General features: G+C 41.7%; 1 protein-coding gene across 4 annotated transcripts; it reads right to left on the reverse strand.

Moving 5' to 3' along the window:
• Positions 1-5,209: 5,209 nt before the first annotated feature.
• ube2ib (ubiquitin-conjugating enzyme E2Ib) lies at positions 5,210-11,412 on the reverse strand. 4 transcript variants are annotated; one of them, XM_061811016.1, is made up of 7 exons: positions 11,094-11,178; positions 9,891-9,969; positions 8,681-8,764; positions 8,395-8,467; positions 7,481-7,590; positions 7,096-7,175; positions 5,210-6,179 (listed from the first exon to the last, which is right to left on the reverse strand). In XM_061811016.1, the coding sequence occupies exons 2-7, from the start codon at positions 9,954-9,956 to the stop codon at positions 6,116-6,118; spliced, it is 477 nt and encodes a 158-aa protein (XP_061667000.1). In that variant the 5' UTR covers positions 9,957-9,969; positions 11,094-11,178; the 3' UTR covers positions 5,210-6,115. The 4 variants fall into 4 exon arrangements, with proteins under 4 accessions (XP_061667000.1, XP_061667001.1, XP_061667002.1 ...); XM_061811017.1 differs by lacking the exon at positions 11,094-11,178 and adding an exon at positions 10,865-11,062; XM_061811018.1 differs by lacking the exon at positions 11,094-11,178 and adding an exon at positions 10,175-10,794.
• Between the last annotated feature and the right edge of the window lie 974 nt (positions 11,413-12,386).

Consider the following 12,386-nt stretch of genomic DNA (forward strand, 5'->3'; position numbering starts at 1 on the left):
CATTTATGGTGTGGCAATTTAAATGTCTTGTGGAGATTTGAACAAGAACCATGGGAGTTGGCCCACACTATTCACCTTCGTGGCAACATCAAATCATGTGGAGGGCCAGATCTGGCCCCCGGGCCTCGAGTTTGACACCTGAGGTTTAAAGCCACGCTAATGCCCCCCCCCCTTTTTTTTTTTTTAAATTATGAATGGGGCGGGGGGGAGAATAAATCTGCGGAGGTGCATGTTTTGTCGGAGATGAAAGGCTTCACGGCCTCGAGCAGCTGCGCTCCTCTCCTCAGCTGAGACCCCCCCCCCACACACACACACACACACACACACACTCCCCCCCCCCCTCTTTTTTCCCCACTCATCATTAAAACGGAGAGCTTCGCGCCGACACGAGCCCGAGAGGTCAAAGATGGCGCAGCTCGAGCTGATGCTGCTCTTCCTGTTACACGCCGGCCGCGAGGACCGACTTTCTGCCGCAGGTGACGTCGCCGCGCGTATAAGACGACCGCGAGAAAAAATTGAAATTTATGTGACAAGACAGTGACATACAGCTACTGTCATTTTTTTCCCCCATCCTCAGATTTTGCCTTTTTATACAAGATATGTTCCATGTATACTTAAATTTGAGAAACTGCTGACAACGTAAAATACAAATTACATTTATAGGATTTATTTACTTTGTATCTCAAAGCAGTGCTTGGATTGACTTTGAAAATATGTCGTTACATTTTTAGCGTGAACTTCCAAGTATTGATTCTAAAACTTCCGATGCATCGCTACGCAATCTGCACTTTAGCCACCGCTGTAGGCTTCAGGCGACCCGTAGGCACGGCTGAGAATCTCGAGTGCGACAACGATTTCGTGTTCGCCATCGACTGCTCCCTGAACGTCGCGCCGGCCGACGGCGGCCCCCGTTGGCTGGCCTTCGAGAAGAAATACACAGGGTGAGCCGCCCTCGCCGCTTTCCGCCTTTTAAACGGTGACCCTTCGACGGACTGAGACCCGTTCGTCCGCAGCGAGACGTACGAATGCGCGCTGTCCGACGCCGACGGAGGCCCCCGCGCGTGTTCCGTGACGACCGATGTTTCTTCTTCTTCGCCGGAGACGTTTAAGGATTACGACCTGTTTCGAATCTCGCTCTGCCGAAAACCACAAAGCGACGGCGCCGAGAGGAGCTGCCGGATCCTGGTCGAAAGCTACAGACCGCCAGAACACAGTGAGGAGTCGTCGAGTCGACGGCGAAGAAGAAGCCCCGAAAATAAAACCTGCTCTATTTTTCCCAGTTAAACCCAACGCACCGTGCTGCCTCGCGGTCGCGCACAACTCCAGCCGACACCGCTTCACCTGGAACAACACCTACGAGGAAATATCCACCCTGAAGGACTATCTGCAGTATCAACTCTGTTTCCACAAACGAGGGGACGGAAACGGCGTAAGGGAGGCCGTTTCGGACCAGGTCAGAGGTGGCGACGCCACATAATCGGAGTCCCGTCTTCCAGGTGAGATGCCGTTTCGTCACCGTGGACAGTACGGAATATTCCGTGGCGGACAGCGACCTTGAAACGGACACGGAATATTCCACCAAGGTGAGGTCCGTGCCCTGCGCCGCTCCCTTTCGGGGAAAATGGAGCGACTGGTCGCAAGAGGTCCACTGGAGAACCGGCTCGGCCCACGGTGAGGCTTTGTTCCGTAGAAACGGACAAATTCCAAAAGAGTTTACGAATACCAAAAATCCTCAAGTGACTGATGCGCATGCCAAAAGGTTTGCAATTACCTTCTGATGCCACAAGATGGGGCCGAAGGACTTATTTTCTTTTAGAGAAGGCTGCGGCCTGACTAAATCAAGCTCTTCGCCTCACTTCAACATAGTCGCTCGGCACCAGATGGCAGTCGAGCATTATTTTTATACTAGACGTAGCTGTGGCCAGAAAACAAAAATGGGGGTGAATTTTTCAACGAATAACAGAGGAGAGATTCCCTCCAAAATCTGCAAAAGGGCCAATTCAGGAAGATTTTTTTTTTTTTTTTGCAGGAAATATTGAAGCAACAGCAAAACCTGCTAAAAAATTTCTATAGAAATCTGTAGAATTTGTCCAGAACAACTTGTTCTGTAGAAACCTTTGCTGTGATTTTTTATAAAATTTCTACAGAACAAAAATGTTTTTATAGAAATTTTATAGGACTTAAGTCCTAAAGCTCTTCAGAAATGTTGAGAACATTTTTAGCAGGGAAAACTCATTTAGAATGCAAAAAAAAAAAAAAAATGGTGTAATATCGTGTAACATTTGGCATTTGGTTCTGCATTAAAAGTATTGTGGTGTCATGTAATCCATTTTTTTTACATCCTTAAATAAATTGAAACGTATTATTTTTAAAATTAAATATCTTGTAACATACAAGTTTCCCCCCAAAATCATTACCTTTGCTTTTTTTGATGAAAATTATTTTTTTTCTAACGATATCTGCTAACACTGCAGTTTTGCTTACATGTGTTTGAAATACTTATTTCCCATAATATGAGCCTTCTAAAACTAAATGAAATAATTTGTACATAAAGATATCAGCCTTCAGGCACTTTCAGCAAAATTCTCATTATTGCTCTTCTCAGTTGATGGCTTGCTTTCCAAAAATGTCAAAAAAGTTTTCCTGGCTTCCGCCGTGACCGCCACGCTCGTCCTGATTTTGTGCTGCGCTTCACTTAAGAGGTAAGGCGCCCCGCCGGTTCTGGCAAATTCGGTACTCGCTCAAGGCAACACTTGACGGCTCCCGATTTGCAAACTCCCAGGTGGAGGCGAGGAGCCTTCGTCCCCACCCCAGCGCCGTACTTCCAGAGCCTGTACAGCGAGTGCCATGGGGATTTTAAGGTAAGTCTGGCCTGGCCTGGCGTGCGCACTCACGTACTCCTTTCAGGATCGTGACTCCCGTGTGCTTTAGAGCTATTTTATCTTCAGCAAGAACTGGGTCCAAGTGGAGAGAAGGATGAACAGTTGAAACCAGAAGTCAGCGTTGCAATAAAATCTTCAAGCATCTGCTAGAATTTTTTTTTTTTTTTTAAATGTCACGGTCTGTTTTTCCTTTCAATGAAAGAGGGACTACAGTACAAGATAATACCACGAGAATTATGAACAGTTCAAAACAGGAGTCTGTGTTGACAAAACGTTCAAACTCCTGCTAGAAATGTTTAAAAATGTCATGGTCTGTTTTTCCTTCAAATGAAAGAGGGACTACAGTACTAGACAATACCACGAGAATTATGAACAGTTCTAAACAGGAGTCTGTGTTGAAAAAAAAAACGCTCAAAGATCTGCTAGAAATGATTTAAAATGTCATGGTTTCTTTTTCCTTCAACTGAAAGAGGGACTACAGTACTAGATAATGAGAATTATGAACAGTTCAAAAGAGGAGTCAGTGTTGCAAAACCTTCAAGCTTCTGCTTAGCAGAAAAAAATATAATCGAAGCTGTGTTGTCACGGCTGGCACTGGAATAGACAAGGTGGGTAGAATTATGAACAGTTCAAAATAGCAGTCAGTGTTGACAAAACCAGTCAGGTAAAGCCTACTAGAACATCTAAACTATTTTGTGTTGAGCAGAGGCATTTTTTACTTCTGCTCTCAAAAAAAAAAAAAAAAAAAAAAAAAAATCATTTTTTTGCCCCGACAATTGAGCTGTGCAGGTGACAGCAAGTGTACATACTTGATACCGCCACTGAATCAGCAGTTGTACCCAAATACCGACAGAGTACTTTTGCCAATGTGATAACAGAGCTGGGTGGACACGCAACCAAACATGACCATGACGCTCAAGCCCGAGGAAACGCTCCAAGTGGACAGCCACAAGGACCAGAGTCCAGCGCAGGACCACCGAGCAGGGCTGCCGTGCAAGAACACGAGTCAGCCAGTACGCAGAGCTTCTCCGGCGAGACTTGGTGAGGAGAAGGTGCAACGCGGGCCCGGCGGCGCTCCTCTCCGAGGGGAACCGCCCCGCTCCTGCCACGAATACTGCACACTGAGCGCCTCGCAGCAGCCAGAGACCTCCGCGGGAAAAGTCACGAGCGAGAGCTCGGAATACGATTACTGTTAACCTGGAAACGACGCTCCCAAGATATTGATTGTAAAAACTGATTTCGCTCCGAGCGAGGTGTGGGGGGAAAACTACCGGTAAATTTCCATTTCAGATGTACTTGCATGAATTATGCGCGTTTTACGGAAGCTAACTACGGGAAAACTCTGCAGACAGCATGAGGACGACAACCGTTTAGTTGCCAGATTTAACGGAACCAGGAGATTTACTGGTCCGGCTGTGGCTCTTAAAGCTGAAGTGAATTTTCGCAGTGTAATTATTGGAAAAGGAAAAATTGTGCAAAAATACTCCACTCATGAATAGAATAAAAAAAAATACAACTATGTGCATTTAAATTTATCTTGAGCCTCTTCAGATGGAGCCAAACCAGCAATAAATTTTACAGCATTAAACACGTTACATTTGTGGACATGACTTAAATATTGATATTGCACTTCTCTAAAAAGAAAAAAAGTTCCTATTTTCACCATGTTTTGCATTTTATTCATTTTTTTTTTTTTTATCCTAAGGTGGCATACCGCACCTTGATCTCGTTAGTTGGAAGTTTGCTGCAATAAAAATTATGAGCAACAAAAGCAGACAGAAAAATGCTTACAGGACAAATTTGACACCTAGAAGTTTATCATTGATCAGCACATGACTGATTTTGAAGGGCCGATTAGACTACGATATTTGAAGTAGCAAAAATGAGACATGCACACAAGTTAAAAAAAAAAAAAAAAAAAAAAAAGTCACATGCGAACTGGTGTGCCAGCGTACAAATCAGGGCTGTCAAATTCATTTTTGTTACATTGTCCACATCGCCACTTTGTACTTACCGTTTCCCCTCAAAGGGCCGTTATAGCTGTGAAACAAATATCTTTAACCGCCTCATCACATTTACACATGAAATTTATGAACTAGTTTTGGAATCAGAAAAGGGTAATTGGTTTTTCCACCTATTGTATGGTAACAAAAATGCTTCTAACATCAACATTATATGACATGACAATTTGAAATTTTGGTACAGAGTTGAAAAAAAAAAAAAAAAAAAAATCATGGAAGTTGATCCACGTAAAAAAAAAATAAAAATAAAAAAAATCACGCAGCGGGACAGATCTGGCCCCCGGTCCTTGAGTTTGACACCTGTGGTCAACATAAAATCGATTCAAATTTTATGGCGCAAACAATCCCCCGTACAATGAAGCCAGAGAACCTTTTGTAGAAAGTTTTATTTACGCCAACACTTACATGAACAAAGCACCGTATAACCTTAGTCTGACAATAGTATGCCTACCTGCCTCGGTCATCGCAGCCATTTTTAGTCATCCAAAAAAGCAAACACTCGGAATAACAAAAAAAAAAAAAAAAAAAAAAAAAAAAAAAAAAAAAAAAAAAAAAAAAAAAAGACAGCCAAGGCAGCGGATTCTATCATATGTTACAGCATGCTCAATGGAAAAAAAATAAAATAAAATCCTGGAAAGAATTAGACAGAACCATCTAGAGACGCTAGGTGAAATACAACAGTATAAAAGTGCCATTCATTATACAGCAGTTGAAATACTGACAATGAAATAAGCAGACATTTACATTAAACGTATGGAAAAGGAAGAGGGAACCACCCCCCCCCAAAAAAAAAAGAAAAAACACCTTCCTTGGACATAGATGATGGCCAACTTAAACATACTGGATGAAACTGGACTGGAGCCGCGTCCTTCGCGCCGCATAAGACCCAAAAAAAAAAAAAAAAAAAAAAAAAAAAAATTAAAAAAACAACCGGGGTGCTGAAGCACCGATTCCCTCTGTTATACGCCGACCGGCAATTAAGAGCAAAACGAACAAAGCAAAAAAAAAAAAAAAACAAAAAAAAAAAAAAAAAAAAAAAAAAAAATGGGGGTGGGTGGGTTGGTGTGGATGGCACAGAATGTGTTGAGTTTAAATAGGAGTCTTTAAGCAAGTCCCGATGTGAGGGGAGCACATTCATTGTGACTGAGCGGGGGCGGGGGGAGGAGGAGGTGATTCCTTCTGCCACGGCGACGCACGCGTGCGTCCTTGCCCTTACGAGGGGGAGAACTTTTTGGCTTGTGATCGGACTCTTTTTTCGTAATCTACTCTGTTTTGGCTGGAGAGAAAGAAAGAAAAAGAAAAAGAAAAAAAAAAAAGGCCATCAGGAATCTGAAATCCCATTTTGGGACAAAATGCACAGAAGAGATCAAATCCCGTCAAGACCAAGTTGCCGTCGCTGATGTTCGGAGCGGGAAACGTTTAAAAGGCGCCACACATATTGGGCGGTGGGCGTAAAACTTCGGTCCATCCCCCAACGGTTGCCTTAGCGCAGGGGTGTCAAACCCATTTTTTTGTCGCGGGCCACATTGTAGTTACGATTCGCCCCGAAGGGCCGTTATGGTGAAACCATAGAAAACCTGAAATTGCCTCATCATATTTACACATTAAATTTATGAACTAGTTTTGCAAATCAGAAAAATCAACCTTGGACCAAATAAAATTTTGCAGAGAGAAAAATATGATACTCTGGACTTCAAATTTTCGATTGTATGAAAACTGTTGCAAATTTCCAAGCCCTGACCGAGAAGGGTTAACAGGTTTTTCCCAACCATTGTTCACGTTTGGTGACACAAAAACACTGATATGTCAACATTATCATTTATGATACAAGATTTGAAACGCTAGGACACATTTTCACAAGAATCACAGATTTTGACACCGATGATTTGCCTGTGCGGGCCACATACAAACATGTGGCGGGCCAGATCTGGCCCCCGGGCCTAGAGGTTGACACTTGTCCGTTAGCGGAAGTATCCGGAACCATGACTCACAATCACGTGGCCAGAATGAAGCCATACTTTGGCAAGCGTGCAGTTATTCGGTCTGCCCCCCAATCACACAGTCAAGGGCTCGCAAACTCTTCAACTACCAACTACAATTCAAACGAATACTCTAGGAAGTAACCGAATCGTCATCACTTCATCGTTCCGGTCATGTTACGTTCGTTCCGGGACCCGTGCCGTTTATCTTACCAGTAGATTGTGTAAGCCTCTGCTTGAGCGGGATCCTGGATATTGGGCTCATTTAGAAGTTCCTGAATACCTAATAGGATCTGGTTGGGGGGGGGGGGGTGTAAAAAAAAAAAAAATAAAAAAGTTTTGTTTATTAGATGCTATGGAACCAACTACCACAATGGACATGTGGCAAAAAAAAAAAAAAAATTATATGAAGCCTTTGGAATTTCAACTTCTTCATAAATTGTAAATAAATCTAAATCTAGACGAAAATGTCTGCTAACAACGCCATTGACCCCTACTTCGCTGTTTTTTTACTTTTCGTGGGTGGGTCTGGTACCAATTAACCGTGAAAAACGAGGGATTGCTGTACTTCAATGATAAGAGTTGATGAAGTGCAAACCTGCTTTATTGTAATGGCCGGTCTCCAGTCCTTGTCCTCCTCTAGGATAGAAAGGCATACTGTGCCTGATGGATACACATTTGGATGAAAGAGAGGAGGCTCAAATTTACCTGAGAAAAAGAAAAAAAAAAAAAAAAAAAAAAAAGGAAAAACCGCGGCTGTTAGCAAAATTGCATTTGAACCGTCCATGACTGCAACAGTATGCCAACTATAACAGCTTGTAGCATCTGGACATGACTGGGTTCATAATCAGCCATGTACCGCAATTCCCAGCCTATAGAGTAAATTTGTAAAGGAAAAACCGTTTGGTACATACATAAGCCGCACCTCTGTAAAAGCTGCAAGTGCCCACATTGAAACACGAGATATTGAAAACAAAAACGGTACATAGAAAGAGTTTAACGCTAGCGCAGCGCTAACAGATATTTACAAAAACGGTACAGAGTTTAACGCTAGCACCACAACGCTAATCCCGCGCTAACAAGGCGGGTTAAAACAAAAAAAATAAAAATACTAGTAAAAATCAATGAGACACGGCGCCAACAGGGTCGAACCGGTAAAAGTCACTTCCTTGGCACATATACTGCACGGCTCTCACTCTTACCATTTACTCTTGAGTGCCCCCTTGCGGCCGTTGGACAAAATGCACAAATTAGCCGCAGGGTTGAAAGTGTGAAAAAAAGTTGCGGCTTACGGGCCGGAAATTACGGTAATATTGTGACCATTACAATGGCGATATTAGAAACGAGTAACTACACAAAGACACTGTAAAATCAAAACGCATTACAATCTACAATAGAAAGATACCAACAACCGGGTTTCGATTCCAGACAAGACGAGTACAGTCGAGTGTAGTGCTTAAATGGCTATTTTGTATCAAAATAAACTGACCAAGAAAAGAGAAGGAGACTCACATTTTGGAGGTGATGAAGGATAGTCATCCTTGAACAACATGCGCAGTTTGAAAAGGCCTCCTTCCCACGGAGTCTGATGACACGCAATTATGCAATCAGCTTCGCAATTGCACTTCAGCCCCTCCCCCAAAAATACATCTCTTTCGAGTTTCATTATGAAATAAAAGCTAGGATTTTGCAATATACTGCAAACATCTTAGATCAGAGGTGAGCCATAAGCACGAACACACATCTCACGTTTTGCTAAGATCATTTCAATTATATTAGCAAGACGATGAAACATTACCCCCTTTTTGCCAGGGATCGCGCACTCCCAGTTCATGAGGTTCATGGTTCCATCAGGATTTTTTGTCGGTACCGCAACAAATCCCTGCAGAGAAATGATACAGTCAAGAAAATGTAACCTGACTTTAAAAACATGGAGCGTGGCCATTTACTGGCAAATCGCAAATGGCCATTCGACTCAACTACTACAACTTTTATGTTGAACAAACAAAAAACAAAACACCAACTCACACCTGTGGTGTATTTTGTACGCAACTTTCTAAAAACACAGCGTTTGTCGAATTGTAACTTGCATCAATACCCGACAGGCAGGCAAGACTTCCAGATGCCATAATGTGATTTAAGAAATTAAAAAGAATTAAGTGGTCTGGATCACTAATGGGGGCGGTGAGAACCTAAAAATAGTTAGCAACTCATCAGCAAGTACAGTAATTCCCCAACCACCGCTAGTGTACTAAAGAACACCTGGTATGGATATCAAAATGAGTATCAAAGTAAAACATATTTAAAACTTCTAAAATTCTTTTGAAATGCAGAGACATACATGTCAACGTCCTCACATGTTCACCGGCACTTTTTTTCTATTGTTAATTCAAATTGTAAGAAACTTATTTTGAAGTATTACTGAGAGGAGTTTGAAATTATGCAAGTTATTTTGGGATCATAGTTTTATCTTTGGGGATTGAACTTAAAACAGGGTGGGGATTCTTAAAAGTGGGGAGCTTGAAAATTACTGAATTAAATATTTAAACGGTGCATGGTAGCCCTGCCTTTTTTTTTTTTTAAATTCAGTACATTTGTCAAATTTAAATGGCTATATGGTAATCATACATTTTTCATTCATTTTTAATTTTTACAGATAAATTTTTACTATAATTTTGTTGGCAGGGTGGTGGGGTGTTTTCACCCCCATTTTTTTCTGTTTTTTTTAAATAGTTTTATCTTTGGGGATTGAACTTAAAACAGGGTGGGGATTCTTAAAGTGGGGAGCTTGAAAATTATTGAATTAAATATTTAATCTGTGCATGGTAGCGCTACCTTTTTTTTAATTCAGTACATTTGTCAAATTAAAATGGCTATATAGTAATCATGAATTTTTCATTCATTTTTACAGATACATTTTACTATCATTTTGTTGGCAGGGTGGTGGGGCGTTTTCACCCCCAAATTTTATTTTGTTTGCTTTTAGCAAGAGTCTAGCGTCAACTTACAAAAGGATGATCCTTCCGCCATGCTTTGCGCTCTTGGGCAAGCCGGCTCAATGCAATCCCAGACATCGTTTGTGGACGCCTGCAACGAAGAGGGAAAAATCTAAATTAATCATTAGTAAGTCGACTAAAACATTACAAGCTTCTTGTGTGGTGGTCTCACTGAACCATGACGGGACGGAAAAAAACCCACTCGCACCTAGCGACCGCAATAGTTAACCGAGACTTAATTAAACTCTTTTGAGACTGCGCAATCATCTGGTTACAATTATAGTCGGATTACCTACCTGGAGTCGCGATTATCAAATTGTGCTGCGGGAGATCTTCCGAATGCACTTAATCAGTACCAAAATTATTTGACAAGCAATTGTGTATATTTATTCATCCATGCCAGCTACGTATCGTGACATTCAGACCAATTACATTCTCTTCAGCTTGGTGGCAATCAATCCATGTGCACTTTTTAGAACGATTTGTTTGCTGGTGTCTTCAGGTTTTTGTTCCTCTCTCATTTCCTACTTTGATACTTTTTTTTTTTGTCAAGGTAACCTGATTAAACCACGTCGTCCACCGTGAAGATTCACGTTACATTTCTTCCAAGCTCTTTGATAATATAGGCAAGCCAAATGTGAACATGCATCGTTCAAAGCACGAAATAGCAAGTAGCAACTGGTCGCTCGGCTATTTAACTGCTTCGTCCTTTTGCAATGGTTTTTGGAAGTGGATTTACTGGGGTAAAAGATGACTTTTATGGTTGAAAGTGGCATTTGTGACCATAACCGCTAAAGCGCTAGGTGCCTAGCAGTTAGCCCCCAGACCCGGGGTTAGCATGTATATTATTTCTAAGCTTCAAATTCTATGTTCTGTTATTCCCCCCCCCCCTTACTTCTTCTATGTTGAGCGAATCAACTATTGTTGTTCACTCCGGTATCGCTTTCTCTTTTTTTGTGTGCCAGACAGAATGAAAAGTACTCAACTGAGGTTAGCGGGTTAGCTCGCGAGGCTAACTCATGTGCGCCAGACTTAACAGGCGCAATTCGCGACTGACACGGCCTGATGCAGCACAAAAAATGGCGCAAAAAGGCACTTGCTTTAAAAGACATTCAGCCACCGAGAAGGCGAACCACGGAATAACTCGCGAATCTTCGACATGTCCCCCCGCGGTTTCGTCGATATTCCGTCAAAATTAAACAAACTAGTACGTACAGAATTAAGACAAAGAACACCAGCGCCGGCCGGGGCGCACATTACATGAGTGCATTCTCAAACTAGCGAAAATGGCGCAAAAGGAAGCGGGTAAAATATGTTTGTCGGCGATTAAACCGTGACGTCCCGTCACCGGGGTGCGCTCCTACCTTTCAATATGGTCGCTTAGCCTCGGGGGGCGACTAAACTGTTTGAATTAATCGTGTTCAAATCGCGTTAAACCTGGTAAAGTTTCCCTCCTGTAGGAAGAGGAGGAAAAAATAAAAAAAAAAAAAAAACACCCGCTCCGACTCAAGTCAGACTCAAAGAGTGTCGAGTTAAAATTTACCCATCACGTACTTCCGCCGTTGTTTAAATACCGACGCAAGTCCCACACAAGTAAAGTTTACTTTCAACATATTTTAAATGTCAGCCACCCTTGCATTAATATGAGTCGCATTTTAGTTTCGTATTTTATTAAAAGATTATAGTTTGTGCTGATAAGATATTAGGTTTACAGCGGTTTGTGATCATATTAAGCACGTGATGACTCGCACACCTGCGCTTCGGGCCTTAGAAAATTAAATTAAATCTTAACGCCATATCAGGAAAATGTACGGCAGTGTTGATGTGTTATTTTTCCATAATAATGAACTTTTTCACGAGCTAGCAGGGACGCCATTTTCCAATCGTAAACACTGATGTTTCTATCTCGTATTGCTTAAACATCTTTGGATGAAGTTGTGCCAGTACGCCTGATATTTAAAAAAAAAAAAATCAAGTGATGTACTTAAATGAAATACATATTTATTTCAGGTAATAATAATCCACCACATCATTTGATTAATGCACAAAATATATTAAATGGTTTTATGTGGATTTGAAACAGGCAATATTTACGGCAGCTATGCTATTGGCACAGCGTTTAAAGGGAACGACAGAAGAGGTCGCTATTTATCATTAATAAAAATATATACAAAATGTGACGACAAATACCCTCACAAAAGCAGAAGTTTGCTACGTAGTGAACAATTCTTCCAAAAATGAGACGTTTCAATATTTTTAATGGCGTGTCGTCACCAAATAGTCGCGTGTCGTCTTGGCTGCCAGAAAGCTTGTAAAAATCAATAGTCGACCACGAGTTGTCGGGCCATTCATAATCCGTTAAATAATAAATGGTAGTGCATTGCGTGTTTTGAGATCAAATAGAAAAAAAGAGCTTTCAAAGACAAAATTATATTATCTACCAACCAATGTTCATGCGCCAACATTGCGTCACGTTGACGTCTCGCAAACTGACCAATAGCTTCATGC

The sequence above is a fragment of the Syngnathoides biaculeatus genome, chromosome 22 (genome assembly GCF_019802595.1).
Source record: "Syngnathoides biaculeatus isolate LvHL_M chromosome 22, ASM1980259v1, whole genome shotgun sequence".
NCBI lineage: Eukaryota > Metazoa > Chordata > Actinopteri > Syngnathiformes > Syngnathidae > Syngnathoides > Syngnathoides biaculeatus.